Source organism: Chionomys nivalis, chromosome 5 (genome assembly GCF_950005125.1).
Source record: "Chionomys nivalis chromosome 5, mChiNiv1.1, whole genome shotgun sequence".
Lineage (NCBI taxonomy): Eukaryota > Metazoa > Chordata > Mammalia > Rodentia > Cricetidae > Chionomys > Chionomys nivalis.
In genome coordinates this window covers 88,027,091-88,054,699 of record NC_080090.1, presented here as the reverse complement: position 1 = coordinate 88,054,699, position 27,609 = coordinate 88,027,091, and the positions used below count along the sequence as shown (strand labels likewise).

General features: G+C 45.7%; 1 protein-coding gene across 1 annotated transcript; it reads left to right on the top strand.

The window, feature by feature from the left end:
* Positions 1-9,559: 9,559 nt before the first annotated feature.
* Positions 9,560-13,006, top strand: Il10 (interleukin 10). The gene is made up of 5 exons (XM_057770794.1): positions 9,560-9,724; positions 10,464-10,523; positions 10,828-10,980; positions 11,938-12,003; positions 12,914-13,006. The coding sequence occupies exons 1-5, from the start codon at positions 9,560-9,562 to the stop codon at positions 13,004-13,006; spliced, it is 537 nt and encodes a 178-aa protein (XP_057626777.1).
* Positions 13,007-27,609: the final 14,603 nt, after the last annotated feature.

Below are 27,609 nucleotides of genomic sequence, written 5' to 3'. Positions count from 1 at the left end.
TAGTTGAGCACATGTCAAACAAAATGACAGCCTACAGATTGGGAAAAGATCTTCACCAATCCCACATCAGTCAGAGGACTGATCTCCAAAATATACAAAGAACTCAAGAAACTGGTCAACAAAAGAACAAATAATCCAATAAAAAAAAATGGGTACAGACCTAAACAAAGAACTCTCAACAGAGGAATCTCAAAGGACTGAAAGACACTTATGAAAATTCTCAACATCCTTAGACATCAGAGAAATGCAAATCAAAACAACTCTGTGATTCCATCTTACACCTGGAAGAATGGCCAAGATCAAAAACACTGATGACAGCTTACGCTGGAGAGGATGTGAGGTAAAGGGAACACTCCTCCATTGCTGGTGGGAGTGCAAGCTTTTACAGCTGTTCTGGATATCAGTATGGCAATTTCTCAGAAAATTAAGAAACAACCTTCCTCAAGACCCAGCAATACCGCTGTTGAGCATATACCCAAAGGATGCTCAACCGTACCACAAGGTTACTCTTTTAAGACCTAGAGCAACATCTCCTTGAAAACTCCTTAGAAAAGCTGGTTGCTCTTAGTCTGTACTGTAACTGGATTACAGCCCAGTCTCAGCTAGGTTCTCGGGAGTTGGGTTCCAAGAGATGTGCACAGGAGACTCTCTTCCTCTAACTAGCTTAGGTGACATTGAAACAGACCATGTTGGCATCCCCTTTTGCTCTGTACTCTCTCCCTGATAACCCACTTGGAAAGGCTCCCACAACTTCACCTGTCTGAGGGCCTCTCCGTCCCTCATTGAATCCCACCTACCCTCCGCTCTGCTCAGCCAGGGCTCCCACTCACCATCCCAGCTTCCTGTCCAACCCTGTGTGCTCTGCGGCCATTGACATTTCCTGACTCTGAATCAGTTGTTGCTGTTTCTTTTCCATGCTTCTTTCCCACCCCTGCACTTGACCCTGATTCTCGAGAAGCTGGTGATCACTCTGTGTCACATTAAGTATAAGGAAAGACCAGAAAGATTGCCATTCAAGTCTATAGAAATAAAGCATTTCTATGTTGGTGGCAGCCAGGGTCTTCTTGTATGCTGTCTGTCTGCTTCTATTTTGTGAATTTCCAGCCCACCTGCTCTGTGGTGCTTCCTTTGTGGACCTATGAAAACTGGCATAAATCCTATGTGGTGGGAGATTCAGCCACACTGTCAAACAGCCTGTTTCCAGCACTGGCTACATGGGGGGAGATTCAGCTGCACTGTCAAACAGCCTGCTTCCAGCCGCACTGTCAAACAGCCTGCTTCCAGCCGCACTGTCAAACAGCCTGTTTCCAGCTCTGGCTACATGGGGGGAGATTCAGCCGCACTGTCAAACAGCCTGTTTCCAGCGCTGGCCCGTACGGCAATGTTGTTTTGTTTCCTTTTCTCAATGGGATATGATAGAAGGGTTGGGGAACCTTAATGTCTCAAAGCCTACAGCTTCAGGCAGCCCCACCAAAACTGAGCCAGCTCTCAAATTAGCCTCCTTGTACATTGTCAGAAGCACCCTGGATGATCCCCAAATCACCTTTGTGAAGAAACTCTGTCATCTGAATCTTCGACCCTGAGCCAATCACACCAAAGGGCTTTGATCTGGACCAGGCCTGCTTCTCAGCAGATAGTAAAGTGTCGTGGGTGTGACACTTCCAGCACAGTGTGAGCCATTTCGTCCTTTCTTATTTGGTGGGTTAGCTGCTTGTTTCGTAGCTGGAGACTGTTTGTTAAAACAGGGTCTCAGTCTGTAGTCCAGATTTGTCTTAACTAGTGAATTTCCTGCCTCCGATTCCCGAGTGTTAAGATGACACGTAGGCTCCACCAAACTCTACCGTGTATAAATTATTTTTTAAGAAAGTGTCTGCCATTCGGAATAGATGTGGTGCTCTCGAGGGTTTTCCAGTAATTTCTCCCTGACACAGTCAATCCGAGAAACCCGCCACCTCCCTCCCACACCCCACTCGCCACCCTGGCCATGCTCTTGAGGAAAAGGCAGCATCATGTCCTGCCACTCCGTGAAGGCCTCTCTGGTTTCCACTGCTCTCAGCATGCTTGACTCACAACGAAACTGCAACCTCAAAGCACTGGGGGCCAGGATGGCGAGAAGGAAACACAGGTGAACACGCAAAAGCTGCCCCCAGGAAAAGGTTTCTTTCTCTTACAGAATGGCACTTCCAGAGAGGGGCAGGAGCACACACTAGTAGAAACTAAAGGGCCTGGTCTTGTGCTGACCGGGGGTTTTGGCAGGGAAAATACACATCGGAACCTTTGGTGCCAACTAATCTCTGCCAAAGGGCATAGACAGCAGGGGGGCAGGGGGAGGAGAATGACCATGAAATTCTAGATCTTCAATGTAGCTTTGACAACTGGCTCTGACAATCCTCCGACTCCCAGAGGGAGGAAGAAGTTTCCAGAATAGCAAAGATCTCGGCTTGAAGCTCCTGATCCAAGAACCAGGATGATTTCGAGTTTCTGGAAGGAGATGATGTGTTGAGGTGCTACAGTGAGAAAACAGATGCCATGCTTTCGTGTTCCTCAGTCAAGGCCTGACCATTGCCCTGAGGTAAAGATAACTCAGCACCCCCACCACAAGGCCAGTTCCTAAGCGCGAGGCTGGGTGTAACGAGTGCAGAAGAGTCAGCGCTCAGTGAGAGAAAACCTAATTTCAGACCTTTAGTTTCTCCTCATTACCACAAAAACCCACGCACTGCACAAATCCCAGAATAATGTCTCAGATGTTGGTGGGCCCTAAGAACTCACTTACTACTTAATCAAGAATTAGCTACTAATAAACAAACGAGGATTGGGCTTAGATCCCACCTTTGGAGTTAACCTTGGTAGCGCCTGGGAGTATCATTTCCTTCCCCTGTGGTATCATTTCTACCCGTGTGAGAATGAAGAAGTATGGATTGTAAAATGCCTAACCCACCCTCTTTTCTGACCTCCTCCTTACGAGGCACTGTTTGCATTCCAGCAATCAGGGAAGGTTGGGTTAATACCCCTCTGGAAGAGGCTGGTGTGTAGGCAGGTCAACTTTTTCTTTTTTTTTTTTAACTGAAAGGTAATCATGGAACTAGACATGCCATTTGTAGTTATAGCTATTTCTCCAAATGAACCCATCCTCTACTTTATACAAAATGGAATAGCAACAGACATGGAACCACTTGGAGGTACAAAATTCTAGGAAGCCATGCTAGATGTAGAGGAGCACACCCATAATTCTAGCAGCTCAGGAGTTTGAGACCAACTTGAACATATTTTCAAGAAGTCATCCAATCAACCACCAAATATTTGAGAAATGTTTGAGTTCATTCTTTGAGAATCTCATGAAATACATTTACGTATTGCCATCCCTCTGACTCCTCCCAGATCCATCCCTACCTCCCTATCCACTCAACTCCAGGTTTTTTCTCTTTCTGTAAACCTGTTGAGTCCCATCTGTGCTACCCAAATAATCCTGTGTATGGGGCCTGCCCCGAAGACCAGTTGATCTACCAGGGGTTACACCTTTAAAGAAAACTAATTGTCCCTCACTCAACAGCTATCCATTGCCAATAGGTCCTTACCCAGGGGTGGGGCTTCATGCCCATCTTCACACACACCCCCATCTCCATGTTGGGATTTTGTCTGGCTTGAATTTGTTCAGGTCTTGTGTGCGCTATTACAACTGCTGTAAGTTTGTCTGTGCAACAGTCCTGTTGTCAACCGCCACAGCTTTCCATGTGTCCAGAGCTGTGCGATGGACAAATAACGATTATTCAATACAGACATGAGCCCCGAGCTGTGCTGATTACAGTAATGAGGTGGGGAGCGAACAATCTTATCATCACGTGCACAGTGACTGACATGAATCAGAGACAGAAATAGCACAAGATCCTTGAAGTCCAAGATCCCCAGAGGATCTGGCCTGGCCTGGGAAGAAAAAGAAAAATCAGATAAAGAAGTGAATCTAAGCTGAAAGAACTCAGCAGGGAGAAAGAGGGAGAGCGCGAAGAACAAATTATTCAAAGGCCTGTGGTAGAGAAAGTATGGATCATTTGAAAGAAAACAATGAGCAAAACCCCAAGAGGCTAGATTACAGAGGAAGGTAGGAAATTGAAAGCAGACCAATGGACGGGGTCAGGGGTAAATAAGTTTCTATAAGTGTTAAGAATGTGAATCTTGGGCCTAGAGAGATGGCTCAGTGGTTAAGTACAAATAATTTTAACAAAGGACCCGAGTTTGCACCTACATCAGTAGGCTCACAACCACCTGGAACTCTAGCACCAGCACCCTCTTCTGGATCCCATGGGCATTCACGTTCACATGTACACATCCCCACACACATATACACATAATTAGAAATAAAACCAATCTTTTTAAAAGCATAAGATGAGTTCTGGGAGGTAGAGGAATGGGTAGCATCATAAGTTCAAAGCCAACTACTTCACATTGTGAGCTTCAGGCCAGTCTTTATTTTACCAAAAGAAGAAAAGCTGGGAGCCACTGGGGAAGAGTCCTAGTCTTCTTGGTGTCCACAAATGATCACTCTGAATTAGAGATCAAGAGACACGAACAAATGAAGAAAAATCCAGAGGACTTAGTTATCAGTCGGACATAGATTGGTGGAGGGGAGAGAGGAACGAACAAAGTATCTTTGAGGTGGTTGGTGGATCTGTCTATGGTGCCAGCCAACAATGACGTAACAGAAAGAAACTTTAATTAAGATACTACATCAGAGGTTCTCAACCTGTGAATTGCATCCCCTTTGGAAATCAAGCCACCTTTTCACAGGGATCGCCTAAGACCTCCAGAAAACAGATATTTACATTACAATTCATAACAGTAGCAAAATTACAGTTATGAAGAAGCAATGAAAATAATTTTATGGTTGGGGCTCACCACAATATAAGGAACTGTACTAAAGGGGTGCTGCATTATGGAGGTTGAGAACAATGGACTATATAAATTGAGGGCCCAGTTCAAAATGAAGAAACAGGGCTCCCTGCTGATCAGTCACTAAGAATTTCAGGAGCTGAGATTCTGCAGCTGAGAGAGGCTCCTGGTGCCTGGAGTTATCCTGAATGATCACAGAGACTGCCCAAATGGTTGTCACCTTTGAGTAGCTGGAAATACGACCTGATACCTCTGATGAGACAAACGTGAGGCGTTGGAGAACAAGGTGTTGGTCCCTGAGTAAAGCAAACAAGTTGCTTTATGTAGCACCAGAGTTTCACAAAGGGAAATTCCATGTTGGCTGTCCAGTGCTCTGCCCTTCCGCCGTGCTTTGCAACATCTGCCGGCCACAGTTCTCGGGGCATCCAAGCCGTTTGCATAACCCTGGCTTGATTTGCCCTGAGGCTACCCTTAACTTGGGCTCCTCCTAAATTTCTGACCCTCCAGGTCTTCATTCCAAAATATTTTTAAAGAACACAAGACCAAAGTCAAAGGGGTTGTTTTGAGGAAGCCACTGGCGGGAGACCCGTCCCCTGGGCTCCTACATAGTCACACTGTGTATGTGTGTTACAAGGGGAGTCGGATGCCCTGAAACCACTGGGGAAACTCTGTCCAGGTCACTAACGAAGGTTATTCGGGAAACACTAGAAATGTAAAACACTTAAGATAGTTTCACTTAAAATTAAAGCGAAACTATTTTACAAACTAGATAAGAAGAAATGAAACTCCCATTATCAGCCTTTTAAAGAGTTTTTTGAAGATTTTATTATTTATTTAACTCTGTGTGTGTGTTATATATTCATATGAGTGGCTATCCCCACATGGATAAGGATGCTCACATAGACCTGAAAAGTCGATTAGATCCCCTAGGGCTGGAGTTGCTTGCAGGCAGTTGTGGCTGGCAACTGGGCCCCAAACTCTAGTCCTCAGAAAGAGCAGCACACACTCTTTGGGGCTGAGACATCTCCCTGATCTCTCCCTGTGCCCCACCCAAAAAAAGTCAACCACTAATAGCAAATAAGATCAAGATCTTAAAAGACTTTTGATCAGGTTCAAGCAACCCCACTCTCTCTACCTGTATCACACACTTGTGCTCCACGGTGACTCTGTTGCCAGGCAATCTGATCCCTGAGTCCAGCCACCCGGGTCCCTCAGCCTCTCCCTGGGAGCTCCAGTGCACACACAGGGCTCCCAGACTGTTCTCTAGAATTGCAGAAAGGCATGGGGCAACTATAGCAAGAGAGATGCCATTTTTGCTGGGCATGACTGGATTCCTCATAAGGTCCTGGACACTGTACATAGACTCTCTAAAATCTACTCGTGCGCACCTGTGTGCACACAATTCTTTTCTGCCCAGATCCCACTGCAGCTAAGATGTGAGATTTACCAAGTAGAGCCCCTGAACTTGGACTTTACCACTCCTCGGCATCTTGACATCTTGCAATGAAGAATGGTAAGGAGACACAACACAGCAAAGGGCCTGGAGATGTGTGAGTGAAATACTAGCAAGAGACTGACAGCCTCCGTGTTTATTTGGTGAGAATTCTGAAAAAAAAATCAGATCTCAAGCTGAACATGCCGTCCTGGAGCTCTGGAAGTTAAGATGAAGATGGTGCATCCGAAGCGTTCCTCAGCTAGAGAGGCAAACCTAGTCAGACAGACAGACAAACACTTTCTTTTTAAGCCGTGCTTTGCAAACTTTCATTGGCAGCTGACATTTAGAAATAGGGGATATTTTGGAACAAGGGCAATAGAGGAGACATAGCCCTCCACACCCCACTCCCACTGTCTCTGTCAGATCTCCCAGGGGAAAATTTATTTAAATTCAACTTCCCTAGGTTCAGGACTTACTCAGGCCATTTGTTCCCAAGGAATGCACGGATTGATGTTTAACGGTTATGCCTTTCTGAATTAACAGATCTAAACAGCTCAGAGGCTGAGTCTGTGCCATTCTCTCCCCAGGCATCCGCTCTCACTTCCCCCTCGTGGGCACTTCCCTTGTCCTGAAACCCAAGTTCAACCCTTCTGCCGTGCAATCCTTGGCATTTATGTCTTAGATGGAGCTGTGGCTTTGGGGCTTTTCCCAGCGTGCGCCAAAGGCTTCTCAGTGGAGCAGTTGTCCTCCCAGACTTGAGACAGACGCGCTGGGCATGGTCCCTCCTTGGCTAAAGACAGACTTGCATTGAGGCGTTTACCTGAGGTTACTGAGGACCGTTTAGAATCTGAAATGTCGAGGAGAGAGTGAGCAACAATTTGAAATCAGTGGGGAAAGGAAGGGCCAACTACTTGACAAATGGCTGAGGATTACTGGCTATGTATTTCAGAATGAATAAAGAATGCAGGTCCTAACCCAAACCCCGTTTAGTTGAATATGTATTAACAAGAAATATACATAACTTTCATATATCTCTTTTCTTCCTGTCACCATGAGACTGTGGATTGTAAACACATGTGACATATTAATATAGTAACATATAGCATATGTTACTAATTATATTATATTAATAGTATATGCTCAGACACTATTAAGATATATTAGCATGTACTTAATTATAGTATATAGTCTATGCATAATATAAACATGATGCATAGACTATATACTATAATTAAGTACATGCTAATATATTTGTGTTCTAAGTTAAAGTATTATGAAATAGTTTGATGTGCATAGGTAAAAGAAGATTCTAGAAGAAACAACTATAAGATGTAAGAGTTGCCTCCTCTCCCCTGGAATTGGACCTCTGCTTCCTGGTGTTTCAGCCTCTAGCCCTGAATCAGAGCTGTCCAGTGCCAGTCCCAAGGACAGCTGTTGCCTCCGTAGACACACCAAGTGCTGGGGAAGACAAAGAACGTGCAGGATGGCAGCAGAGGATGGTGGCTGTCCCAGTGGAATAAGTACAGGACACAGCTGGGAGGAAGGGTCGTGAGGGTCCATGCCGTCTGAGTCAAAGAGAACCTCACGCCCCACCTGGGATTCAGGTCCCCTGGCTTACCTGGGTCGACAGCACTGTGTCTACACCTAAAACATGCAGCTCAGAGTGAGGGTTGCTTCCTCGTGCAGAAACAGACATCCCAGTGAACCCAGGAGTCAAAGGGGAAGGAGAAAGTGAAAGGAATGGAGGCCTGCCTGGCCCTTGCTCTGCGCCTATGGTTGGTAGAACTCAGCCTGTAATACACAGGAGCGGCAGCTCTTGAGTCAACTCCATTTCAGCTTCTGGAAGATTCTTCTTCCCTCCACAGTTAGCAAGTTTCTGCACTGGCACTTCCCAGAGTGTTGGGAGGAGAGGCCAGGCCCTTGATCCCGGTCCACCAGGCACTACATCAGGCAAGACTGGCCCACTAGCTCTGCCGTAGTAACCCTCTCCAATGGGGCAGATTTGGAACCCTGCGCCAACAGAAAGTCTCTGGATTGAAGGAGGAAGAGAAGGAGATAGGAGAACCCTGGGGAGTACCCTCCACGTGGGTCTACCATTATTTAAGCAAAAAGCTCCCTAGCCAAGCGGACATGTACCTTTGGGTCAAGCAGAAAACAGGTATTAGGACAAGTGACTTGCCTGGGGCACAGAGTGAAAAAGCAAAGGAGGACTCCAGGCCAGTGTTCTTTCCACGGAAACTCAGTTAGAAGGCCCTGCTGAAGGGAATATCTGGGCATAACCAAAGGATTCCCAGAGACTTCCCAGGTATCTGTACTAATGTCACCACCTCTGCCCTTCAGCAATGATAGGTAGTTGGACAGGATACACATCTCCTAGCCTGGGACACTGTAAAACAGGTCCATGGGGAGGGCTACCTGACAGGCGAGGCAAGCCCCCCAGAAGTCTGAGCTCCTTGCCCTAACTTCCCATGCTAGAACCTGAGACTCTCAATGAAGCAAGAGCCAGAGGAGGTTCCGGAACTGGACTCTGACCAGCTGTCCCACCACACACACACACACACACACACACACACACCACTTCAAGGGAGAATCTTGAACAGGAGACAGAAAAAGCAGAAGAGAGTGAGTTCTAGGGATGAGTGACAGATGAGTGTTTCCTTGAGGAAACCGCATGCTAAGGTGAATTCCTACTCAGCAAGAAGTAGCGGCTCTTCACCCCAGGTTGATTGGGGGAACCAATTATTTCTCAATCCTAATATGTTCTAAAATAGCCCATTTATCCACGTCATTGTGACCAAAGAGTGCGTGAATGGAACTCACAGTTGTAGTGCGAACATAGAACAGCTGACTGGCCCCAGGAAGCGAGACTTTTTGTATTGAGAAGAAAAAAAAAAAAAAAAAAAAAACACCACTTTTTAAAAGCGAGGTAGCCCATCTAAATATAGCTATAAGCAGAAGTTCATTTAACAGTTCTTTTGCTTACAATGCAGAAATTTTAAAAAAAAAAAAAAAAGAAAAAAATTAATTGCATGGCCTAGAAGAGGGAGGAGGAGCTTGATAACTGCATGATTTAGAAAAGGGAGGAGGAGCTTGAATAATCTTTGCCAGGAAATTTCTAAATGGAGAGGCCCCTGACCTTCAGTATAAAAGAGGGACACGGGAGTAGAAGGGGACACTTTAGGGGCTTGCTCTTGCAGTACCAGAGCCGCAAGGCAGCCTTGCAGAAGACAGAGTTGCACCATGCCTGGCTCAGCCCTGCTCTGCTGCCTGCTCTTACTGGCTGGAATGGGGGCCAGCAGAGGCCAGCACACCCGGGATGGGAATAACTGCACCCACTTCCCCGTCAGTCAGACCCACATGCTCCGAGAGCTGCGAACAGCCTTCAGCCAGGTGAAGACTTTCTTTGTGAGTATAATGCCTGGCCTTTCTTCCTGGGATGGCCTGAAGTACACATTCCGATGGAACTGTTAGAAATCTGCCTGCTCCTCCTCTTCCCGCTCCCACCTCCTGCTCCCCCTCTAGCCCCAACATCTATTCCCCCTTAGACTTAGACCCAGAGAGTCCGAGGCTAAGCCGTGGGTTATGGATTAAACTAAACCCAGGCACACAGAAAAAGCCACCGAGAAGGCAAATGCATGTCTCTCCCATGCCTAAGAACTTTCTGATGAATTTCCAAGGAAGCTTCATATTTTGTTGACTGGGACAAAAGTCCGTGGTCGGAAGCACATGCTGCCTCTGCTTAGTCTTCAGATCTGGGACAGCACCAGGCATGGAGAACTTGCATTATAGGAGGATTCCTCTTCCAGAGAAGGCAGAGGCACGCAGCTAAGAGACTCTCTCTCCATAAGGGACTCCAGAAAGGAAGGGTTCCACAGGTGCTCCTGGAACCTGATGTGGCTCCTCTGAAGAAGAGCAGGCCTGGGTCAGACTTCTCCCTGTCTAAGTCTTTTAAATCATGCAGTCCTAAGAGGGAGGACTTTGATTTGACTCCAGGCTCTAGCACCATCAAATCCTGCTTTTACAACTCCCCTTTCAATATTTGCCAGGGCTACATGGATTACTAATTCAAACCTCTACTAATGGAGGCCATGCATGTCAGGTGTTCGCCTTAGCCCTTGCATTCACGCTCCTTCTATTCTTGCAGCAAAAGAAGGACCAGCTGGACAACATACTGCTCACCGATTCCTTACTGCAGGACTTTAAGGTATGAGTTGCGTGGGTGCTGGGAAGCAATGGCGTGGTTAGGGAAGGGAGGCGCTGTTTTGAGACAGCGGGAGCTGGGTCTGAGGCCGGAGCTTTCGAAAGGAGAAGTGGGAAGCCCTTAAGTCAGCATATTGCCGGCAGTCAAGGGTTATGGAGACCTCATTCTGTGGTAAAGGGAGGGAATGTAACTAGAGAGAGAGAGGGGTGCAGCGGGGAGAGTTCCCTAGGGACAAAACTGTCCATCAAGTTTAGTTGCAACAAGGCCATCATTTCAGTAAGCCCCAACCTTTGATTCCTGCCTCTAGGGTTACTTGGGTTGCCAAACCTTGTCAGAAATGATCCAGTTTTACCTGGTAGAGGTGATGCCCCAGGCAGAGAACCATGGCCCAGAAATCAAGGAGCATTTGAACTCCCTGGGAGAGAAGCTGAAGACCCTCAGGAGGCAGCTGCAGCGCTGTGTGAGTAGCAGACCAGTCCTTTCCCTTGCAGCCACCCCACAAACACAACCTTCCACAGCTCAGTCAGGCCACACACAGACTCGGCTGGGGACTAGGTAAACCGACACAGGCGCCTCTAGTCAGAGCTCTGGGCTAGTCTGTCTCTGAGCAAGAGTGGGGGTGGCCTTGAGGCGCTCACACGTGAAGATTTGCGTACAGCCTTCCTGTTATTTGTGAGTCATTGTGGGCTATTAGCTACTCCTCTCTCTCTCTTCATGGGAAGGCCAGGGCTTCAGTTACAGCTCCCTCATCTCTTGGACTTGAGCCCCAGGCTGGCAACTAAGGCTCCCAAGCAGAAGAAGACAATCACCTCTTCCTCTCTTCTTTTGGAAAGCAAATTCAGCAACACACTGGGTTGACAGGACTCTCCCTGGCATTTCCCAAGGGCCAGAGGCTCCACTGTCCCTAAACCAGGATCCATGACTAATAGACCCAGAGCATCTCTATCCCTGACTGAAGTGATGCCTTGGCTGCTGGTGGGCTGCTTTCTTCTCTCACTGACAATGGGAAAGCAGTCTGAGTCTATTTGTGCAATAGTTCTAAGCCGAGGATTTGGCCCCAGTAGCTGAGACTTTATCTCCACTCTCAGATACCTATAGCACATGGCAGTTGAGATTGGAGGTAGACAAGAAGAGGCCTGTGAAACACGATAGATGTTTTGGGGTTTTGAGAGACAAAGACCTGAGCTCAGATCCATGCTTTGCAAACATCTTAGTGATTCCAAAGACATACATTGCATCTTCCTGGGCTGTTCTCCTCTGCCTCTAGTGTGATAGATAAGGACCAAACAGGGCTCAGTTCTCCCTGGCAGCTGAGAGATGAATCTGGCCCCTTCATCACACAACAAGGTTGTCCCCCGCCCCCCAAAGCCATGGACATTGGAACTAGAATGATTAACACACTCTTTTTCTTCTACAGCATCGATTTCTCCCCTGTGAAAACAAAAGCAAGGCTGTGGAACAGGTGAAGAATGATTTTAATAAGGTAAGCTTGGGGGGGTGGAGTTGCAAAGAGGGTGTGTGCAACGTGACCCCTGTCCACTCACCAAAGGGCAGAAGCGGGGAGGGACCGAAATCTGCACCTGGAGTGTGGGAACCCAGCAAATCGTGTGACCTCCTCTGCCAGTTAGGAACCACCACCTCGGTCACATTTGTTTTCTGCAAAGCGTCTCTAGCAGTTTCTAAATGACTGCCTCCCCCTTGCAGGCTCTCAGCTTAGACTGACCAGACAACCTATGAGCACGGAGCCCTAGGTGCTGGGGAGAGTGACAAAGGAAACAGAAAGTACAGAAAGTACCTTGTTGGGAAATGGGCGGAACCCACAAGTGCAGAAAGCAGACATGAATTAATGCACACAGGCACATCTCTGGGGCTCAGGCTGAACGCCCCAAAAATCAGAATGAGCAGGAAGCAGAATTCTCATTTGTCCCTGTGCACTTTCCATCTGGTGAACAAAATGAGGTTTCACACTTCCAACCGCCTGTGAACCCATTAAACCCGACTTCCCAGAAGCCGTGTGGCCTACATCATCTTCGTGGGCTAAGCAGAGGCACCTGGCAGGGTTCCAACATCAGTGGCATGAATCCCTTGACAGTAGGCCTAAAAGCCCAAAGCATTTTAAAAAAAAAAAAAATTCCTTGTCTTTCTCTGAAACTATCCTGCTCCCAAACTGCTTCCTCTAACAACTTTGCCTGACTACTGGCTGGGAGACAGTGCAGGGGAAGGCACAGCCCAGTCCCAAGGCAGCAGGACAAATCCTTGAGTCCCCAAGGTCCTTCAGGTTCCAACACAAGAGAGCAGGGAGCCTTCTGTGTTCAGGGTCCTGCCCAGCCGAGTGCAAGGTTCTCCTCAGCCCTCCACTAAGTCTTCACCAGGTGTTTTCTCTCCCTATGCAGCTCCAAGAGAAAGGTGTCTACAAGGCCATGAATGAATTTGACATCTTCATCAACTGCATAGAAGCATACATGACCATCAAGATGAAAAGCTAAAACACCAGAACATGTGTGCTGAGTCTACGGGCTACCAGGGCTGAAACAGAGCTCTCTAGATCTTAGCCAGCAGACACAACTCCTTGGAAAACCTCATTGTACCTCTCTCCAAAGTATTTACTACCTCTGATACCTCAGCTCCCATTCTATTTATTCACCGTGAGCTTCTCTGTGAACTATTTAGAAAGAAGCCAAATATTATAATTATAAATTGCAAAATATTTATTATTTTTACCTATGTTTAAGCTGTTTCCACAGGGGCACTTTGTAGTACTTGAGTGTTCTAAGGGAAAGTATGTTATATAAAGAGGGGGGGGGGTCTTCTTTGGGAAGCCAACGGAAGCTTCCGTTCTAGGACTGGCCACACTTTATAGCCGCTGGCATTATTTGCTGTGATACCCTCTAGTTTCTTACTGAGTTCAGGGCTCCTGCAGGAGTCATGAAGACTCTTACAGGACTTAGGAAAAGAAACTAGGGACCCCTTTGATGGTTACCCTTCCAAGAGCTCAGAGGGAATCCCCTGACCTCATTCTCCAACCATTTCATTCTTGAAAGCTGTGGCCAGCTTATTTATAACCGCCTAAAATTAGTTCTAATAGAACTCATTGTTAACTAGAAATAATTCAATTCCTCTGGGAATGGTGTACCGTTTGTCTGTTTTTATAGCAGATTCTAATTTTAAATAAATGGATCTTAGTCACATCATGTTGCGCTGTCTACTGAGTCCTGTCTGATTAAAAGAAGTTTCCCTCGAAGCTCCAGAGGGGTGGAGGGGTGAAGAAATCTTTTATTCCAAAGGAAGGATGCCGGCAACCTCTCCAGGAAGGGGTGGAGCGCAGATTCCATCAGAGGAAAATCTCACTTCACTTTCAAAGCTTGAGCATAAGGCACTGAGATCTTCAAGCTCAATCCTTTAAGATACACCCTGGACCCCTTAAAGGGCATGCCAGCTTCCCAAGCTGGGGGAAGGGATTCTGCACACGCAAACCCAATGCTAAGCAAGAGAGGCGCAATGTGTGTATTCCTTCAAGCTCCAGAGATCCTGGGGCGAGGTGAATTTAGATTTGTCTGGGGGCACTCTGGGGACTAACAGAAAGTCATAGCTAGCTCCTGGAACTGGAAGATAGTCCCTCTCCACAGCTTTGGTTACTACTGGCAATCACAATTTTAAAACCCTTGCCGAGGCCGCCTCCCATAGTGCTGGTGACCTAAATCTGAGGCCCATCGCATGCTAAGCAAATGTCTGCGGCTGAACTCAATCTCCAGACCCTTGATGCTTCAAGACAAGGTCTCAACTAAAATTCAGGGTGGCTTTGAACTCAGCTCCTCTTACCTCAGCTGTCCAAGAACAAGGATTCTTCTTCGGGCTGAGGTCAGAGGCAAGAGAGTAGAATATAGTCAAAAGATTAGAATACAGGTAAATTGACCTACTCAATAGGTTCCCAAAGGATTCAACCAGTCACTCTTTCTTCCCCCTCCCTAAGCCACCAGGGAGATGTTAGACAGACTTCTGGGGGCGGAGGTACGGGGGAGGGGAGAACAAACGGACTGGACCATGACTGGGGAAGCCCTATTGAATGTCTCGTGACTTGGAGGGTAAGGGGAGAAATAATGGGCTGAGTAACCCTGACACCACACACACACACACACACACACACACACACACACACGTGCCAGCCAGGCAGCCCTGGGACAAGGTGGGTGGGATCTGACAGGCTGAGGTCACTTTTTCAGTAAACCCTGACTCACTTCGGTTAAAGTAACCATCGGAAGGAAGTGGGAAGGATCAAAGCTGAATTTCTGAGATGAAAAGTTGGGGTTAAGAATAGGAGCTGGGGCAGCCGGGATGGCTCAGTGGTTAAAGTGCTCACCCGAGCAAGGGTGAGAACAGGAGTTCAGATCTTTAGAACCCAAACAAATGCCAGAGGGCATGGTGGCCTGGGAAGGCAGAGACGGGATCCCCAGAGCGAGGTGGATAGCAAGCCAGGTCACTTTAGAGAGCTCTGGGTTTGAGACTCTGCCTCAGTGAAAAGGTGGAAGAGAAATTGAGGACGATCCCTGACATCAATGTCAGGCCTGCACATGCCTGCCCACTCACGAGCATACAAAGAATGCGTGCAGAAACCCACATCTAAGTGGGAGGGGAAAAAGAAAAATGGGGGCTTGCAGAAGAGGAGCAGAGAGGTAACCAAAGCTCTCATTCTGATCTAGAGAAGTTCTGAGTCCCTAGCCAGAAAGAGCCCAGCTACTAGGACTCAGTGCAGCCAGCCCATGCTAACTAGGAGGAGGCGGCGTCCCATTGAAGAGAGGACATTTGAAACAGAAGCACACCTGAATATCCACGTAACTGATCTCAACAGTAGCTATAGCACATCTGATGAGTACCACACACATAGTTTATCAGGCATACGATATGCTTTTAGGATTGCTACTTCCTTTAGGCCCCAAAAATGGAGTGCGTTTTCATGGCTCCATCCGCTATGCAACTGTTCAATAATTCAACATTCGATGGTCATGTTGGAAATTCAAGGTTTTTTAATTACTTTATTAATCCAGCATTCTTAACCATGTGTTGATCATAAATTAGTCTTTAGAAACACTTTGGCTCTGTGTTTGCTACTTAAACTCTGTATGCATCTATCTCAATATCTTCGTGCCTGATATTTACATTAATAATAATGTGCACATCGATTGAAGCCATTTGCTGGCTACTTGGCTACACACTTGGCATGTGTTAACTCATTTGTTATCATGTATGCTATAAGATATTATTAAGCTGATATCTCAATTTATCTTTTCTTTCCATTGAAAGAGTCTCACTGTTAATCCCTGACCAGCTTGTAACTCACTATGTAGACCAGGTGGCCTCAGACTCACAGAGGTCTGTCCACCTGCCTCTGCCTCCCAAGTGCTGGGATTAAAGGCTTGCGCCACCACACCTAGACAACATCTCAATTTCTTGCACATGAAAAATGAAATTCCGATAAGTTATATCATCTACTTTAGGTCATCCAACTACTAAAGGCAGAGTTTGTGATCATAATGACAATATCAGAGTCCTAGATGTTACTTTTGTATATAAGTTACTGAATAATTCTTTTTCCCATATTGTTCTGCCTCATTAAAAGACATAGATATTTGCCAAACTGGTGGTGTCCACCTATAATCCTAAGATTTGAGAAACTGAAATGAGGAAGTTGAGAATTTGTGGAAGCTAGCCTGGGCTACACTGAAAAACCCTGCCTCACAAACAACAATAAAATAGCATACACAAATATTCCCACGTGCTCAAGTGGCTGAAGAAGGAGGGTCCCTGGGTCTAGGTGTTCAAGGCCAGCCTGGGCAACGTAGAGTGACCTTATATAAAAAAGCAATAAAATAAGCCGGGCGGTGGTGGTGCACGCCTTTAATCCCAGCACTCAGGAGGCAGAGGCAGGTGGATCTCTGTGAGTTCGAGGCCAGCCTGGTCTACAAGAGCTAGTTCCAGGACAGGAACCAAGAAGCTACAGAGAAACCCTGTCTTGAAAAATCCAAAAAAAAAAAGTAATAATATACATTTTAGAATTATGTATCTTTATTTTATTTGTCTTGAGGTACTTTTAATTTCTCTCCTAATTACTCTTTGAATATCTGGTTCTTCGGAAGCATAAGAAATGTTCACGTGTCTAATATAGCTCATCACACGGCTGTGACTCCTTCACGAGTGTCCACAGCACAGGATATATCGTCCTAAGAGCCAGTGATCTGGAAGAGAACTAAGAAGAAGGAAGGTACAGCATCTTTTCTGGCCTAATCCAGGAACTTTCACATCCCTGTTCTGCCGCATTCTTCCTGTTAGGAAGGGGTACCTATAGGCCATATCCAAGTGATGGGGGTCGGGTTTCATCTTTTGAAGGAAGCATATCAAAAGATCTGTGCACAAAATTTAAAACTTCTACACCCTTTAATGCTTTAAGAGATAGTAGCTCTGTGCTCTTGGCTGGTGGGTCGAGGGAAGAGCTGGCTGGGAACCACATCAACATAGACATTGCCATCCTTAGGTCTCCCTCCTATAGACTTAGCCCAACATGCCTTGGTTTCTCTTTCAGAAAACTGGCAAAAATTTCTCCCTAGATGCTAGGGATTGATTGTCTGTGTCCTTCTTCTCCCTACTCCTACCCCCAATCAAATCCATCCTGGAGGCTTGACTCCCAGAGTGATGACATTTGAAGACCTTTGGGGGATGACCAAGGTTAGATGGTGAGATGGAATGACGAGGGTGGAGTCTTCTTGGTGGATTTAGAACTAACCCTGAAGCATTTGCTCCATTTCCTCATCACATTTTAGGACCAACCAAAGAGGAGGTTTTATGAGCACACCATGAGATAGGATCTCTCTTGAAGCAAGAGAAGAGGCCTCAGGATGAAACTGCCTAGCAGGCACCTTGATCTTGAACTTCTGAGCCTCTAGAACTTCAAGAAGATAAGTTCCTACTGGCTAAGCAAAGTCACCTACAATGTCTTTCTCTGGAAGCCCAAGCCCACTCACACACAAAGTTTGGCATGAAGGCTCAGGTGTGAGAGTACACATGATTTGAGGAGGTGACATACAGATAATGTGTGGGTGAGGGTTTGGGAAGAGAGCTAAAAGCCTTTGTTCTCGAAGAGCGGCTATCTCTTCTCCCAGATCTACTTGGTTCTCATGTACCAGACCTAGGGTGACAGTAGATAGTGAGAATCTCTATTCATTTGTGGTCCTAGCTGCTAAGACGAAGAGGGCAGGACCACTGAGAGAAGTTCCTGGAATCTAGATGGCAAAGTGATTGCTCTATGTAGATCTGGGTAGAAGCCGGGCAAAAAGGTTGCTCCACTCTAGGGAAGAAGCATATTTTTAAAGGATGGGAAGGCCACATCAGGTGAAAAGGAAGAGGCCTTCCATTCTGTGCCATGTTTCTCCCTCAAACTTAATTTTGAATTTAATTGTGATAAAATTTAGAAAAACTATAAATGCAAAGTGGCTCATGAGAACAGAAAGCCAGAATGAGAAGATGACCTTTGACCCTTTTGTGAGCTACAGAGCTGTCTCTAACATGAACCAATCAACTCTATGTCTCTAAGAGCACCACGGGTCCCCTGTGTATGCTCCATGTCTTCAACGCACCTTTTCCCATGATACTCAGGTGGTGACTTTGGAGATTTACTTAGACTATCCCGAACTAGAATTCCTCAATCGTAAAACACAGAGCAATGATTGTATCCTGGGGTCATAAATAAGGGCACTTGAGGAGTGGTAATGGGGGTACCAAGCAAACCTGAAAACACCAGCAACCCTCCTTCATAAGCCTGCAGGGGAGCATTCAGAAGCATTCCTCCCCATGTGGCAGGTGTCCAAGTCACTCCGTCGAGCAGGAACTGGTTATTTTATTCGGATCAAAGTCCATGTACTAGCCCTTTGTTACATCTTTGACTAGCAGTTATAAAATGGCAAGTTCTGGGGGAATGGATGAGCTGCGTTTCTCTGCAGTCCCGTGTTTCACAGCCACCGGGGGAGTGGACCTCTGAGTTCTGCTCAAGCCTCCATCCCCACTCTAGCTTCTGAGCTCTGCATTTAGCCAAGCCCCTTCCCACTCTGTCCTCGGCAGTTTTCCAGAGAGCTTCCAGTCATCCGTGTATCATCAAGAGCTCCCCTCTCCCCGCAGTGTTGGGCAACCACCCAGGCTTGAACTTCCAATAGAAGTTCAACTGCCCAACTAGAGAAGACAGGGACAGGGAGAAGAACAAAGAAAATAATGCCGCTTTCCTCTTGTCCCACAGCACAGCTTCTGAGGTCTGGTGGCCTCAGCTCTAAGAACACAGCTGCCTCTAACTTACCAGAGACATTACACTGAGATACCTCAGTACTCCTACCTCAGTATTCTCCTAAATACAAAACAACCATTTTTAGGGTGTTGTTATAAGAAATAAATGTGTGGGTGAATGTAAAGGTCCTACCATACAGCAAGGAATTAATACAATACTAAACCAAAAATATCTATCCCTTATGCATCTTGGAAAGTGGTTGTGGGGAATCAGATGGAAAAACAGGTGCTGAAATTCTGAAAAAAAAATAGTTGGGCATGTCTTGCATTTCTGCCAAAAGTTGAACCTTTGCTACCCTACCCACCCCCATTCATGGGTAGAAGGCAAAACAGGCTCAGCCTTACACCTGGGATGGAAAAAAGGAAACTGAAATTTTGAGTGTCTACTTTGTTTCCTGAAATCAACCCCAGTGATGGTTTGGGCTTGATGAAGTGAAAGAGTCATATGTGGATGAGGGGTATGGATGTGTGAGAGGGTCATCAATCCAGAGAACTGCTTAACATATGCACCTAATTGCCACTGGGAATAATAGCAGTTACCCGACAATTAAAGGCAGGTTAGTGATTTAAATACTGGGCTTTGCTGTGTGTGTTCGATCTCCATCAGTGCTGCCTATCTGCTAGCACTTGGAAACACTAGAACTCAGCCTCACCACTGTGGTTTTTCCCTCACCACTACTGGAGATTTTTGCAAGATCATCCAGTCTCAACATGACACGGTCCAGTTTGCCCAGGACACCTCCCAGAGTCACAAAGTTGATTACAGTTTTCCTGGGTTACTTAAAACAGAAAATGTCACTTCCTCAACATGACCCTACCAAATCCCCTCCACCAAAGCTGCATTCGTAATCCTGACTAATACTCAGTACTAACAGCTAATCTAAGCATCTACCATAATTATCTCTACCTTCATATCTACCACTGATGAACCCCAAACCAGAAGAGAGGAGGGCTAGCCTATCCCTGACATTCTTTTCAAATCAAAAAGTTTGCAAGATATGCATTTATTCTTTCAGAACTTATTGGGTTTTAGGAACTATGTTGGGGTGACTGGGTAAAAGCTGCAAATAAGGCAGACCTAGCACCTGTCCTCATGGGCTCAACAACTGTAACAAAACTGAGTCTGCTATAATTACTTTTCATATATATGTATATACACCATATATACTTTTATATATGTGTGTATATATATACACACACTTTTCATACACACACATAAACGAGACAGTCATTGTTGCATTTAAACCACTAGGCTCAAGCAATCCTGCTTTAGCCATTATGCCTAGCTAATGGTGGTGACTTCTATTATTTATTCACTTTTTTTTTTGTCTTTGAGATAGGATCTCACTGTGTAGCCCAACCTGGCCTTGAACCCTTGGCCTGCTTGCCTCCACTTCCCAAAGTCCTGGCTTGTGCCCTCATGTCTAGTATGACAATTCATAGTAATGAGAAGTGGGAGAGTTAACAAAGCTATCAAGCTAGGTTGGTCTTTCAGGCTTTGGAGAGAAGATGACTTTTAGCTGGATTAAGGATGAGAGATAATTGGCAAAATGAAGATGTTTAACAGATAAACCAGCATCAAGACTCCTTAGCTGGCCAAGGAAGAGAAGAGGGAAAGCCTTCTCTCTGAAGTAACAAGATTCGGACCGGTTCCCAACACAGGTGTACTCTCTGGTTTCTCCATCTGTGATGCTGAGACCCTCAGTCAGAAAGAACACAAACAGTTTGAATAGCTAAAAGACAAACCACAAACAATGAGGGATATTAAGCATTAGAGGGAGATTTGTGATGAGGCTGGTTTGATCAATCAGGGATGGCAAGTTGTTTATAGAAACATTAAACTTCTCTGAGCACACCTTTAATCCCAGTACTCGGGAGGCAGAGGCAGTCAGGTTTCTGTGAGTCTGAGGCCAGCCTGAGCTACAGAGCAAGTACTGGGACAGGCTCCAAAGCTACACAGAGAAACCCTGTCTCAAAAAAACAAAACAAAAATGTTATACTTTGCTGGCAAAGGGAAGCCATCATAGGTTGTTAAGTAGAGAAGAGAAAATAGTTCTCCTCTGTATGAGACCACCCAGGTCATTTGCTCCTAGTCGAAGTAAGGGGGTGTTATAAGCCAGGACTAAGGTGTCCATAGGAATGGACGGATTTCCTACATTCAGCAGCGTTGGGGTGAAAGTGGATTATAGCCAAGATGACTCAACAGAATTCTAGCCCAAGCAACTGAGTAGAGAAGAGGCAGGTTTAAGAGCACGACATACGTATTTACATGGGCTCTACTGTGATGGAGGTGTTACCAAGACAGTAAAAATATTCAGCATGATCAGGCGGACGACAGAGGTGGATGACCATGAAGCGCGAAAGGGAGAGGGGGCGGATAGCAAGTGGTGACAGCTGCTTTGGGGCCAGGCCGAAAGCGCGCATGGAAGGTCATGAGGGAGGCGGAGAAAATGATGAGGTCAGGTTCTTTGGAAAGTAGGAGCGGATGAGTTGCAGGAAGAAGGAAGAACTGAGGGAGATGTCACTGAGCAACTACCCAAAGAATGTCGGGGAGACAGGAGCAGAAGGGGGTTGGTGTGAAGGACTCTGGGCAGAAGTTGTCTCCACCGCATGCCTTCTGTCCCCCTTAAGACGGTGATGGGGGGGAGGGATAACACAAGGAAATGCAAAAAGAAATAAAACTCTGAAGTGAGGCTAGCAGAGACATGGGAAGCAGCGATGCCAGAGAAATGTGGTGGATGTCCAGACAACGGCGTGCCCATGTGCTGCCTAGCTTTCCGTCGGCGTGACCCAGCTAAAACCCTCTGAGAGGCTCAAGCCAGTAAGCCATGTTCCTCCAGAGTTTCTGCTTCAGCCCTTGCCGCCAGGCTCCTGCCTTGAGTCCTCACTCTAACTTCCCTCGATGTGACCTGAGAAGTATGGTACAGAATAAACCCTTTTCTCCCCCAAGTCGTGGTGTTTTATCACGGCGACAGAAACCCTAGCTAAGTCAGTCTGGTAGAAGTAAGCTGTAGGTTGGAGTGGTCTGTAGATTGAATCAGCTTTCTTGGGTGTAGGCCCATATCTCTATACGGTGTGGCAGCCAGGCTCTAAAGCCATAGGCCCCATTTGAGGTGGTCACGTAGCTCTGCAAACAAGCTGTCTGCCTGACAAAAGGTCAGGATGTTGTTGCTCCTTTCTTTGTAATTTGGAGGATGCCTTATAGAGATGCTGATTCAAGCCTACTGATCGCTAGTGTACACAGCAGACAGGTAGATGTGGACGTGACAAAACGCCATTCACCTGGTTACCTAGGAGACAGGTTTGTGTGTTGGTATAAAAGTTGGTTGGAGAATAAACGCGGGGTGATCTTCAGGAGAGAAGAAGCCTGGATGCCCTTCCGTGATGACCGTGTAAGCTGTGTCTGATTATTCCTTGCGGCTCCATACCAGTCCAGTTAGGGAAAATAGTTATCTATGTTGGGGCCCACGGGCTCTAACACTTGGGATTCTCTTCAGAGCCTTGTATGAACACATAAGAGGCAGGGTCACTGTCCTCCACTAGTGTGACAAAAGACAGCAAAGGGAATGTTGAGAGCAAGGAAATTGAGTAACAAGACCAGCAAAGACAGACAGCACTGATACAATGCGACACTGGCGTTGAGCTCTCAAGAAACAGTTGTGAGGGAATTCTTTTTTTTTTTTTTTTTTTTTTTGATTTTCAAGACAGGGTTTCTCTGTAGCTTTGGAGCTTGTCCTGGAACTCTCTCTGTAGCCCAGACTAGCCTTGAACTCACAGAGATATGCCTGTCTCTGCCTCCTGAGTGCTGGGATTAAAGTCATGCACCACTGCCACCAGACTTGTGAGAAAAAAATCTTCATCACTGAGAAGGAGACTGTGGGCAGAGAATGACCATACACTTATAAGGAGACTTTGGAAGTCCAAGCATCGTCACTACGACAAGCGTCTGAGTAGAAGTAGTCACGGGAAACATGGAAGTCGCAGAACTGAAAGCCACAGATGAATGAGTCATGTACACGTCTACCAGGCTCCCAGCTGCAGAAGAAAGGGCCGTGGGATTCGGGAGAAGGAAGAAGGTGTTTAAATAGCTTGTGAATAAGAGCAAGAGGAAGAAGAATTTTGAGCATCTTGGGATGTCTGTAGATTTCGGTTTCCATGTATATCAAGTTATCGGAGTTGCATTCAACCAGCAAATGGGCACTTCAGATCGCCGAAGCCTCGGAGAACAAGTTTAGATTTCTTGGGAGGAGTCCCTAGTGGAATCTCCTAATACACAGGACCTATTTAGTGATGTATATTTCAAATCACTTTTAAGCCATAAAAGTAACAAATTTCTAAGCACTAACCCTAGAGACCCTCAACTCAAGAAGCTCATACTTAGGACCAAGATGAAACATTGTCCAATGGCCCATTCTGTTGAGAGCCTGGAGTAAGATTCCAAACACAGACCTCTCATTGCCCCTGACCCCAAGCCTCTTCCAGCTCATACATCACCAGTAAGCTCAGTCTCTTCCCCACGGTGGAGAGATGAAAAAGAAATCACCGTAAGACATTATTTCCTCAAATCTAATATGAAGCTCTTGATGAACACAGAAATCCATCTGAAAACAGAGGGCAAAAATCTAGCCTCTTGCTCTGATGTCTGGCTCCACATATCAAGCAGTCATTTTCCCATCACCATCTCAGCTGAGGCATTCAAACATCCAACGCCTTGGGATGCAGCCTAGGGAGGTAACAGAGGTCAGAAGCTGTCTAAATCAGTGTCGCTAGGTATGACCTGAGGACCGCTTCTGATTCACGAACCGTACCATCGGTTGCCAGTCTGCTGCAGGGTGTTAGCATTTCCTTACTTTACAGAAACCCTGAGAAAATTGACTTAAAGAAAGGAAGGCTTATTTAGGGTCACAGTTTCAGAAGTTTTCATCCATGATCACTCCATGGTTGGTGGCCTGTGACAGGGCAGAGAACAGCCCGCCAGGGAGCAGTGCTGGAGCAGATCTGCAGGAAGCAGAGAGAACTCAACCGTATAATGGTCCCTTCTCCCAAACCCATTAGCTAGGAGTTCATAAGTGAATTAATATGTTCTTGAGGTTAGAGCCCTCATAAGCCTACCACGTCCTGAAGCCTTCTCCCAGAGACCAGCTCTTATCACACGAGGTCTGGGGGAACCGTAGTACAAGGTAGATATAATAGCTGTGTAAAAGCTTCTAGGGTATGTTTTGTGTTTTAAAAAAATTATTTGAAAATGGAACTTATACTTTGTATATCTCAGTAGTATTTTCATTCCATTTTCCTAATAATTCTTTTTATTTCATTTTATGAAAATGTTGATTCCCTAATAGACTGAAAATTTTAAAGTCAAGTTCTTAGCCAAAATCACCTTGAGAAACACAAAACTAACTCATACTCTTTACCCTGTTCCAGGATTCACAAAAAAAAAAAAAAAAAAAAAAAAAAAGAAAGAAAGAAAGAAAGAAAGAAAGAAAGAAAAAAAGAAAAAAAAACCACCTCTTTAAATGGACAAAAGAAATAATGAGATACAAATATGCAAAACACATATCCACAAACCAATCCAATCTCAGCTCCTTATCTGAAGGTAGAAATACCGGTCCTTTACCTGCAAATCGGAGGGAACCTTTGCATGAAATACCCTACTGTGGGCCCACAGTGAAGTCTGTTAGTCCCTGAAAGCCGTCTAGGTGAACTGACAACCCATAACCACCCGGAGAGGCTCTCAGGCCCCACCAATGAACAGGGGGTCTGCCATAGTCAGCAGGAATTGGCTGCCTCCCAACTGCAGCCAGGATAACAACACAGTCCTGCCATCCGCACCCTGCCCTCCATCACACCTGAAGAACCCACTGTCCTAACTAGGAAAGAATGTGGACGCCATCGTCTGCCAATTCCCCTGTCTCTTGTGATGAAGAAGCCTTAATTTTGTGCCTATATTAAGCACGCATGTGCTTCAGAGGAGCCGGCCCCGCCTATGGTACAACGATCTAAATCTAAACCAGCACGCAGGGCCTCATGTGTTGAATGCTGGTCCCCAGCTTTTGACATTTTAAATGCTGTGGAGTGTTTGTCAGGTAGGCCTGCCTGGCTGGTGACAAAAGTCACTAGGGGTAGACCTTTAAAGGTTTTTCTTTTTTAACCCAACTGTCTCTGCTTTCCAGTTACTATGATGCAAGAAGCCCGTGTCACATTGAATTCCCCCACCATGACAAGCTGGAATCTCCGTGTCACACGGCGCCAACTTCTTCGGGAATCCAGCACACACAGAAGCCCAGCTGAGGCGCCCAGCCTTGTGGGACTGAGCAGCTACCAGATTCTTGGACTTTCTGTTCACCATTGTTGGATTAGCTGGACTGCTGATCATTCCTGTAAACCATTCCAATAAATCCCTTTATACTTACACATAGAGAAATCCATTCCATAAGTTCCGTGACTCTAAAGAACCCTGACTAATATACTTACAGAGGCCCTTCTCATCCAGAAGACTTTGTGAACCTAACTTATCTAAATTCCTGATCAACGGTTCTCTTTCTGACCTGTAGAGATGGATAAAAATACAATCCCAGGGAAGGAGAAATCACTTCCATGAGGGAAAATTAGAATTAAAAGCATAGTATGTTCTATTTTGTGTAACTGCCCCCCCCTTTTTGTATTTTGTTAAATTTTAGGCTTTTTAAATTTTTCTTTTTTAATTAATTTTATTTTTATAAATTATTTTTATTGTTATTTACAATTTTATATAATTATATTTTACCTCCTATCTCACAAGAAAAGAGCTTTGTGATTTGGCCCTTATTCTTCTACATCTACAACAACATTCTTTGTACAGTTCCTTGTTTCATTACTTAAATATGAATACCCTGTGTCTTCTCCCTCCAGTGCCTCAGCGTAGCTGCCTCTGAGCCTTAACAGAGACCCAAGTATACCCGGTGTACTAGTATACAAGCTCTGCCTACAGAGAGGCAAAGCTAGGGCTCCTGGGAAATTAGTAGGAGGGACTAGGGCCATGCGACGCCTTCCTCATGGCTTCCGTTTGCTTGGTGGATTGATTTCCGTCCTTTGATAGTCTATATTTTTATACTTTTGCTAGCAAACTGCATACTTAAAAAGGGAATATTTAATCAAGAAAATATGACAATTACAAATATTTATGTACCAAATTAGGGCAATTCGCCCAATTTTGTAAAACAAACACTAAAGGTATAAAAGGGCCCAGATCCTGACACATGATAGTAAGAAACTTCTAGAACCCAGGGGCTTATTCAGATATGTCTTCCAAACTAAATATACCAGCAAAAAAATTTCACAGGGAAATGATAACACGGATCACCTGGATTTAACAGATGCCTGCAGCCAGAGTCTGCCATCTATACCTATACAGCCTACTCCATCCATAGTCTATCTGACTTCCCAGAAGCATATAGAAACTCACATCAGATTGACCACATCACAGGCACAAAGCAAGCCGTACTTTAAAATTTGAGATAACTCTTTGCATCTCATGAGAGCACAGGGCAATAAAGGCAGAAAGCAACAGCAAGAGACACTTCAAAAACGGCACAGATACTTAGAGGTCACATTGAATGACAATGGGTCAATCAAGAAATATAAAGTTTTCTACTGAATAAGCATGGGTTGAAACTGGACTCTCTGAACATGGCGGACAATGAAGGCTGATGAGAAGCCAAGGACAATGGCACTAGGTTTCGATCCTAATACATGAACTGGCTTTGTGGGAGCTTAGCCTGTTTGGATGCTCACCTTCCTGGGCCTGGATGGAAGTGGGAGGACCTTGGTCTTCCTGTAGGGCAGGGAATTTGGACTGCTCTTCAGTATCGAGAGGGAGGGGGAATGGACTGGGGGGAGGAGAAGAGAAGTGGGGATGGGGGAGGGGAGTGGGGGGAGGGGGCAATGTGTGGGAGGAGGGGAGGGAAATGGGAAACGGGAGCAGTTGGAAATTTTAATTAAAAAAGAATAAAAAAAAAGAAAGAAATATAAAGTTTTCTAGAAAGAAATGAAAATAATCGCACAACCTAACAGATCCTCTAGGATACAGATCTAAGAGGAAAAGCTACAAGGGTTTGGGTTTAAAAATCAGACACGTCTCAAATAAATGACCTAACGACGCACCTCTAGAAAAACAAGAAGCCGAACAAAAGTGCAGCCAATGGCAAGAAATAACAAAGATCAGGACGGATGTCAATGAAATATAGAAGGACAATAAATGAAACAAAGAATTGGTCGAAAAGACTTAAAATCTTGTAGCTATGGTAACCTAAAGAGAGGAGGCTATTCAGAGCAGAAAGGTACAGAACAGAAGGAGAATGGAGAAGAAGGGGAGAAAGACCAATGACAACAAAAATGTTTGAAAACTGCCTTAACAAAACCCATTTGTAAGCCGGGTGGTGGTGGCGCACGCCTTTAATCCCAGCACTCGGGAGGCAGAGGCAGGCGGATCTCTGGGAGTTCGAGGCCAGCCTGGTCTACAAGAGCTAGTTCCAGGACAGGAATCAAAGGCTACGGAGAAACCCTGTCTCGAAAAATCCCCCCCCAAAAAAAAAAAAATTCGTATGCTAATTTAATAGATATTTTGAGATAGGTTTCACCTTGTTAATCTGGCTAACTTAAAACTCACTGTATAGACCAGGTTGACCTTGAATTGACTGAGACCCATCAGCCTTTGCCGCCCACATGCTGGGTTGAAAAGAGTGTGCCACCCTGTCTGGATATGTTAATATAGTTTTTATAAAAGCAA

Coding starts and splice junctions, on each gene's coding strand:
- Il10 (XM_057770794.1), top strand. CDS start 9,560: ATGCCTGGCTCAGCCCTGCTCTGCTGCCTGCTCTTACTGGCTGGAATG. Junction 10,524..10,827: donor CCTTACTGCAGGACTTTAAG/GTATGAGTTGCG, acceptor TCCTGCCTCTAG/GGTTACTTGGGTTGCCAAAC. Junction 10,981..11,937: donor GGAGGCAGCTGCAGCGCTGT/GTGAGTAGCAGA, acceptor TTTCTTCTACAG/CATCGATTTCTCCCCTGTGA.